At 38.5% G+C, this 9,076-nt stretch overlaps 1 protein-coding gene and 1 pseudogene across 1 annotated transcript in view; one reads left to right on the top strand and one right to left on the bottom strand.

Moving 5' to 3' along the window:
* Positions 1–3,610: 3,610 nt before the first annotated feature.
* LOC108296577 lies at positions 3,611–4,047 on the bottom strand (annotated as a pseudogene).
* A 2,614-nt stretch (positions 4,048–6,661) lies between these two features.
* Positions 6,662–9,076, top strand: part of LOC108296583 (transport and Golgi organization protein 1 homolog) — a 23,315-nt gene continuing 20,900 nt past the window's right edge. The window contains 3 exon segments of the mRNA XM_037735089.1: positions 6,662–6,901; positions 6,904–6,971; positions 7,921–8,052. Of these exon segments, the coding sequence (XP_037591017.1) occupies positions 6,694–6,901; positions 6,904–6,971; positions 7,921–8,052 (408 nt within the window). The 5' untranslated portion in view covers positions 6,662–6,693.

Raw genomic sequence — 9,076 nt, 5'->3', positions numbered from 1 at the left:
AAAAAAAAAAAAAAAAAAAAAGACATTTTACATAGTGAGAGAGGAAGCACGACACAAATGACTAGACTTCAATAATAAGGCATGAGAGCATACTATGGAGTAATAACTTTAAGATACTTGAAGAGCAATATTGTTAACCTGCAACACCAAACTCAGCAAATACCTTTCAAAACCAAAGGTGAAATGAAGACCTTTTTCAACACCTACATGCAAGAACTGAAAGAATTCACCAATACGTTTGCACCATAAGAAATGTTAAAGGAAGTCCTTTAGGCATATGCAAAATGACAACAGATGGAAATAATGGAATTACACAAAGGAATGAAGAATGGCAGGTGATAGAACACTCCACACAAGAAGAGCATTTACCAAAATAAACTATTCTCAGCCATGAAACAAGTCGTAATGAATATAAAATAATTCAACTAGTATAGAGTGTGTTCTCTTCACAGTATAATTAGGTTAGAAATCAATCATGGAAAGACCTGGAAAATTCCCAAATATTTGGAAACCAGATGACACACTTCTTTCTGAACATCTTATGGGTTTAAAAGGAAAAGGAGAAATTATTATTTTGAGATAAATGAAAATGAAAACAGGTGAGGTACAGTGATGCATGCCTGTCATTTTAGCACTTTGGAAGACTGAGGCAGGAGGATCCCTTGGGCCCAAAACTTAGAGACCAGCCTGAACAACATATTGAAAGCCTATTTCTACAACACACACACACACACACACACACACACACATACACACACACAAACACATACACACACACAAAGACACACACAAAGTTGGGAATGGTGGCATGTGCCTGCAGTCCCAGCTACTCAGGAGGCCAAAGTGGGAGTACTGCTTGAGCCTAGAAAGTTGAGGCTGCAGTGAGCAGAGATTGCACCACTGCAGTCCAGCATGGGTGACAGAACAACACCTTGTCTCAAGAAAAGGAAAAAATAAATAAAATGAAAATAAATATGTCAAATATGTGCAGTGTCACCAAAGCACTAGCGGGAAATGTATAGCGCTACCTATATTAGAAAAAAAAAAAAAGGGTCTCAAATAAGTGACTTTATTTTCCACCATAAGAGACTAGAAAAAGAAGAGCAAACTAATCCTCAATTAAGCAGAAGAAAAGAAATAATGAAGACAAGAGCATTGTCTTTGGGAGGCCAAGGTGGGTAGATCACGGGGTCAGGAGTTTGAGACCAGCCTGACCAACATGGTAAAATCCCGTCTCTACTAAAAATACAAAAAATAGCCAGGCCTGGTGGCACACACCTGTAATCCTAGCTACTCGGGGGGCTGAGGCAGGAGAATCGCTCAAACCGGAGAGGCGGAGGTTGTAGTGAGCCAAGATCATGCCACTGCACTCTATCCTGAGAGACAGAGCGAGACTCCATCTCAAAAGGATAAATAAATACTTTGGATTTATTGCTAAAAAACTTTCCACAAAGGAAGCCCTAGGCCCAGATGGCTTCACTGCTGAATTGTATTAAACTTATGAGGAAGAAATAATACAAATTCTACACAAACTCTTCTATTAAACTGAAGAGCAGAAAATAACTTCCCAGATCATTTATGAAGCTAATATTACCAGGATATCCAAACAAGGCAAAGACAAGACAAATAAGAAGGAAAACCACAGACCAGTATCTCATAAACATTGGTTAAAAAAATTCTAAACTTTAGCAAGTCAAATCCAACAATATATAAAAAGAAAATACTCTATGACCAAATAGGTTTATAACAAGAATACAAAGCTTGTTTAACATTTGAAAATCAGTGTAAAATTAACCGTAATGACAAACTTTAAAAAGACAATCCATATGTTCAGTTCAATAAACACACAAAAACCCCTTTGAAAAAAATCTAAAATTGATTACTATGTAATTTAAAAAACAATAAATAGATCAACAAACCAGGAATAGAACTTAAATCACTTTTATGAAAAATTGAAAATGAACATCATACTTTGTAGCTACTGATTGTTTTCCCCCAATACCCAGAAGTGAAATGAGTGTCTACTCTCATTACATGTGTTCAACATTGTAAGGCAGCAGCCAGTGCACTAAGGCAAGAAAAAGAAATAAAATGCATCCAGATTAGGAAAGAAGTAAAATTGTCTTTTTTTTTTTTTGCAGTCAGCATGCATAAAATCTGGTGGGATGTAGAAAAAAATCTATATGTACTAAGTTTAGTAAGGTTGCTAGATAAAAATTTACTTCTAAAAGCAATTGTATTTACATATACTGGCAATGAACAGTTGGAAGTTGAAGTTAAATTCCATGTACAGTAGTATCAAAAATATGAAGTACTTATAGTTAAATGTGGCAAAAAGTGTGTAAGACATATGCATTGAAAATGGTACAATATTGCTGATAGAAATTAAAGAAGACCTAAATACATGGATAGATATACCTTGTTTATGAGTCAGAAGCCTATATTGTTAAGCTCCCCAATTTGATCACTTGCATCAACATAACCCCAATTAAAATCTCAGAAGGATTTTTTTAAATGACAAACTAATTCTGCAATTCAGAGTATCTAGAATAGCCCAAGCATCATGTAAGTTCAAGACTTATTATAAAGCTCTAGTAATTAGGACAGCAGATGAATAGGCCATTGGAACAAAATAGAAAATCCAGAAATAGATTTATACATGTATTACAAGACTTCTGACAAAGGTGCAAAGACAGTTAAATGGAGAAAGGAAAGCCTTTTCAACAAATGGTACCAAAACTATTAGATATTTATAAGCAAAAAATTGGGCCATACCTCACATCAGGTACATAAATTAACTCAAAGCAGGTTGTAGACTTAAATGTAAAACCTAAAACTATAAAACTTCTAGGAAAAATTAAAAGAAAAATTTTATGGAAGTTGGATTAGGCAAAGATTTCTTACAGTTGACATCAAAAGTATGATTCATAAAGGAGAAATGTGATAATTTGGACTTAAAATAAAAACATATCTTCAAAATACACTTATACAAACTACACACTGGGAAAGAGTTACTGCAAAGTATGTATCTGATAAAAGATTTGTATTCGGAATACATAAAGAACTCTAAAAATTCATCTAAAAATGTAACCCAGTGAAATAATACTTTACCAAGGAAGATATGCTGATTGCAAGTAAGCAGACTAAAACATGTTCAGCATAATTATCAGTGAAATGTCAATTTAAACCATAATGAGTTACCACTACACACTTAATATAATGGCTAAAATTTTAAAAACTGATTATACCATGTGTTGGAGAAGATATGAAGGAATGGGAAGTATCATACACTACTGGTGGGGATAGCTCTATGAAGTGGTACAGCTATCTTGGAAAACAGCTTGTCAGTTTCTTAAGAAGGTAAACCTATACTGGTCATATGATCTAGCCATTCATCTCCTAAACATTTACCCAAGAGAGAGTTACCCGAGTGAAAATAAATTATACATGCAAAAAAAAAAATTATACATGCAAAGAAAGATTTGTAGATCATTTTTTAACAGTTTATTTTGGCACATTTATTGGCATTAAACATAAGACCCTTTTCTTCACTGGCATCAGGAAGCCACGCCCAAAGGATGTCCCTCTGTGTCATTTCTGCAACAAACTCTCAGGCCTTAGCAGTAGCCTAAGCTGTCCCCAGGGCTGTGATCTGCTGAATCTTCTGGATCATCATTTCCATGACAGCCTGTTTCATGATGTGCTTCTCCTGGAAAGCTGGCTGAATTTTCTCCATCTGCGTGCTTAGGAAGTCTGTCTTCCTCTTGAAGAAGTCCTTGGCATCCTCAGCTATCTTCTCTACATGGTACACAGTTCCCACGTCAATGAGCACATGTTCCACATCATGCAGCTTCTCAGGGACATACATAGAACTTGTCAGTGGGATGAGATATTCTCTTCCCACGTTGCTCTTATTCAGCATGTTTAGCCTTTGGCTTCTACATACTTGGTCTGTACCACCTTGGGCTGAGCAGTGGACATGGACAAGAACACTTCCTGGTCCAGCTGGTTCTTGAGCATTTCTAGCTGTGGCAGATTCATCTCCATGATAGTCTTGGCAGTTTTATTTATAAGAGCCTCAAACTGGAAAAATACAAGTATCCATCCATAGGTGACAGATAAACAGATTGTGGTACACCCATGCAATGAAATACTACTCAGCAATAAAAACAAGTGAACCATTATAGATACGTGTAGCAATGTGGGTGAATCTCAAATTATGTTGAATGAGAGAAGCTAGAGAAAATATAATATAATCATGCATTATTACATACATATCCAACTTTACGAAATGCAAACTAATCTACTAGAACAGAAATTCTGCTTGGGGCGGCAGGGAAGGGTGAAAAGCAGCAGGAGACTACAAAGGGAATAAGGAGACTTTGGGAGGTTCACTATGTTGGTTGTGATGATGGTTTCACGGGTGTGTTCATATGCCAAAATGATCAAACTGTGCACTTTAAATACACATAACTTACCGAATGTCATATTTCCTTCAAAGCTGTAAAGGAAAAATTTTTACTTTCTTAGATAAATGTAGAGTTATTCAACTTGAAGATAGACCTCTAGTTTACCTTTAAAAAAAAATGTATTCCTACACCATACCCTAGCAGTATATAAAATTATTTTCTTTTATAGCTTCAGAGTATACTTCATTGTATTCAATATGTCTTTCATTGATGACCATTTTGGTTGTTTCCAGTCTTTTGTTATAAGTTACTCTCGAATAATATAGTTTTGTGCATATATTTTTCCAGCATTTGTTGTTAGATCCCCAGTATCTTTGAGATAGATCTTTAGAAGTGGGATTGTTGAGTCAGTAGGTAAGTAAACAAGTTATTTTGGGAGATGTTGCCAAATCATAGCGGTTGTATGATTTTATATAAAAATCAGCAGAGAATGAGAGTGCCTGCTTCCTCCACATTCTCTCACCTACAGAGTGTGTTGTCAAAGGTTTGGATCTTGCCAAGATAAGTGAGAAATCATATTTCATTGTAAGGTTCAATTTGTATTTCTTTTATTATGAGTGAGGCAGGGTACATTTCTATATGATTTTTAATTATTTGCATTTCTTTTCGTGGGATCTGCTCGTTTCCTCAGTCCACTTTTCTATAGGTTTGCCGGCCGCCATCTTCTTATTTATAAAGCACTTTATATGTTAGGAATATTAATCCTTCAAAATATGTTACAAATATTTTTTCTTAGGTTATCATTGTCAACTCTGCTTATTTTGCAATTTTTGTGGATTGAAGTTGGACAAGTTTTTTTGCTTTTTGGTAATCAAGTTTACAAATCTTTTCCTTTGTTGCTTTTGGATTTTGATACATAATGAGGAAGGTCTTCCCCACCCATATAATACATAGAGACATTCACACAATTTTTTCTACTACTTGTTTTCATTTTTTACATTCAGGTTTCTGATTCACTTGGAATTTATGAATGATAAGAAAAAGATCCAATCTTATCATTTTCCATATTGTTATCTAGATATGTAATACCACTTATTAAAAACTGTTTTACCCCAGCTGACTTGCTGTATGCCAAATTTCCAGTGCAGTTGAGTCTATTTCTGTATTTTTTATTCTGCCCTGTGATCTGTCTGCTTTCTTGGGCCAGTACCATTCTGTGATTATTGATCCCATTCTCCTCTCACACTCTTCATTTCTCTTCTTTCTCAGGGTTTTCCTGTTTCTTCTTGCTTGATTGTTCCTCCTAGTTGAGTTTAGGCTTTCTTTTTTTTTTTTTTTTTTAGATGGAGTCTTGCTCTGTTGCCAGGTTGCCAGGCTGGAGGGCAGTTGCTCGATCTCGGCTCACTGCAACCACAGCCTCTTGGGTTCAAGTGATCTGCCTGCCTCTGCCTCCCAAAATGCTGGGATTACAGGCATGAACCACTGTGCCTGGCCAAAGATAGACCTTTAAAGGTCTAAGAATGGTATCTTTATCTACAAATATCATCTGTTTCCCCCACATATCAAATGCCCCCATTTTCTTCCACCTTTGGAATGTGATTTCCATACTATTCATTATCCTCGTCCTTTTTCACAAGCCATATAACCTTAAGATGTGGCCGGCCACTTGTAGTCCAAGCTTCTTAGATGGCTTGAGCCCCAGAGTTTGAGTCCAGCCTGAGCAACATACGGAGGCTCCCTCCTCTTCCCCACAGCCATCATCCAAAATGAAAAGTGGGACCCATAACTGAACCCATGTGCATGGAGGGGAGGTGACATGATGGCATGACTCCTGGGTAAGGCTTTTTAATAGAGTGTCAGCAAGAATGTAAGAGAGCATGCACACCGGAGGCCTGGAGGTGGAATAGTAAGCAGAGGACTGAGTGGGCAGGGCAGAAGGACCACGCAGGGCAATGGCACCACATCTGAGTGGTGGTCCTTCCACACTGTAACAGGAAGGGCCAGCTCCGGGCTGGCACGAGAGGCCTGCCTTTCTCCATTTACCCAGCTGCCGCCCACAATCCTCCTCTGGGTAGCTCCCTGGTCTCCTCACTCCGGGCTTTTTAAATCGCTGGCTCCTGGTGGAAGCGCCAGTTACCCCCGCCTCTCTTTACTTGGATTCTTCCTCTCCAGCTCTATTTGCTCTTTTACCCCCGCTCCCTCGACAGTTGGTTCCATCCACTCTATCCCCGCCCCCACGGGCCGGCTCCTTAGATGCGGTGACTGCGCCAGGGGGCAGTGGCTGATGACGTGTTTTATAGGAGGCCTAAAGCGAAAGTGCCGGCAGCTGTGGAAGGCAAAGTTCAATCCCAGTGTCCGCCCCCTGAACTGGGGCCTTTCCGAAGGAGGAAGCTCTGAAACACAGGGGCCCAGTGCAGTTCTGCAGGGAAGTGTCGCTTGTGTTCAGCTGTTCTACACAATGGACTCAGTGCAGGCCTCTGTATCTTCTATCCCCTGGGGGACCGGGACCTTCTGGGTTCCCTGTTGGTGCTCTCCACAGCCTTCATAGCCAAGCTGCTGGAGGTGACGGCCCCCATTCCCAGGAAGGGACCCCACCTTTGCAGGCGGGTGGATGAATTCTAAGCAGAGTGGGTGCACTGATTGTCTATGCAAAGGAGAAACGGAGTGTCAGATCCGAGGAAGGCAAGACGTTTTATGCTGTTTAAGGAATCAGGTGGAAGTGTGTTTGAGGTTTCATCACTTTTTTTTTTTAATTGAGTACTTAACGAAATGACAGTACTTTATGTTCTGGTGTACAGTCATGATCAGAGCACAATCTACAGGTCTTTTCACTATAACCCCCGGTTCTGTTGGGATATGGGGCCAGTATGATAGTGTACTTGTAGAGGGCCATGAAAACATCATAGAGCAGACAGGTGTTTAATGTACTGTCTTCAAGGAAACATTTAGAACTAAGGCACTAAATTCAAAGCAGTTTATGTAGATCAGTTATCAGGAGCTATCATAATTTACTCAGCATTTGTTTGTTTATGTAAGAGTTGATTTAAGATTGTAAATCTAAGAGGAATAGCACATTCTTTGTGGCATTCGTTATCATAATATTGGTTTTGTTTTTAGCCATAAAAATTTGATCACTTGTATATCGAAGGTTTTTTGTCTTATGTGTTCTCTTAAGCAACAAAAAAACAACTTATTCAAGAGAAAAGTATGATCCAGAGAGATTCTAGCTGTGTTTTAGATAACATATTGTATCAGGGCCTATTGCAAACTAGAAATACATGCTCAACCTAAAGCCATTTAGACTCATAATACTTCGAAATACTACAAGCCAAGCAATGAGTATAAGACTCCCAGTGTCCTATTTTTCTTGAAGAAGTGAGAGCTACAGAAGATTTTTGAGGGGATAGGTATCTGACAGAGTTGTTTTAGAGTTTCTATGGATGAGTCTTTGTGACTCCTTTATATTAAGTTTCTTTAAGGCTTCTCATTATTTCTAACCTGCCCTTTTCAGCTAGTTTCTACATTGCCTGATGATGTTCAGCCTGGGCCTGATTTTTATGGACTGCCATGGAAACCTGTACGTATCACTGCCTTCTTGGGAATTGCTTCAGTTGCTGTTTTCTTCTGGAGAACTATCCTTGTTGTGAGTAAATTAATGTATACTATATCTCATAAATTCAAGTATGGTTTTATAATCATAGCCCTTTTGTTTCTTTTTTAGTTGCTAACATGAACAGAAATTAACGCTTTTAATTCAAGCTAACCCTGTAAAATAATTTGGTGTATTTTTTGTCTTGGTAAATTATCTTTTTTTTTTTTTTTTTTTTTTGAGAAAGTCTTGCTCTGTTCCCCAGGGAGCTCTTGGCTCACTGCAACCTCCATCTCCCAGATTCAAGCAATTCTCTGCCTCAGACTCCTGAGTAGCTGGGATTATTGATGCCCACCACCATTCCCAGCTAATTTTTCTTTTTCGTATTTTTAGTAGAGATGGGGTTTCACCATTTTGGCCAAGCTGGTCTTGAACTCCTGACCCTGTGATTCACCCGCCTTGGCCTCCCAAAGTGCTGGGATTACAGACGTAAGCCACTGTGCTCAGCCCTTGTGTCGATAAATACTTAAGTAAACAAGATAACATGTATAATCTCAACGGGATAATTTCAATTAAGATGTCCCTTATATCAAAATTTAAATAATAAGAAGTAGTTGGGTCTTTATCTCAACTCAAAAAGGAAAAAAAAAAAAACAAGAATTAGATAGGTCATATGTACACTGTTAGTAGAATTGGGAATTCTTAGAGCCATCCTGAAAAGTAGTTTCACGATGTGTGTCAGAAGTCTCAAAAATGGTTATCTCCTTTTATATTGTATTAATATCATGTCTAGCAATCTATCCAATAGAAATAACTAGTCGGCCAGGCACGGTGGCTCACACCTGTAATCTCAGCACTTTGGGAGTCCAAGGCAGGCAGATCACTGAGGCCATGATTTTGAGACCAGCCTGGCCAACATGATGAAACTTCATCTCTACTAAAAATTAAAAAATTAGCCAAGTATCATGGTGCATGCCTGTAATTCCAGCTACTTGAGAGGCTGAGGAAGAGAATTACTTGAACCCGGGAGGCGGAGGCTGCAATGAGGCCAGATACGCTACTGCACTCCAGCCCAGGC

The sequence above is a fragment of the Cebus imitator genome, unplaced genomic scaffold (assembly GCF_001604975.1).
Source record: "Cebus imitator isolate Cc_AM_T3 unplaced genomic scaffold, Cebus_imitator-1.0 Scaffold725, whole genome shotgun sequence".
NCBI lineage: Eukaryota > Metazoa > Chordata > Mammalia > Primates > Cebidae > Cebus > Cebus imitator.
This window is presented reverse-complemented; position numbering and strand designations above follow the sequence as displayed.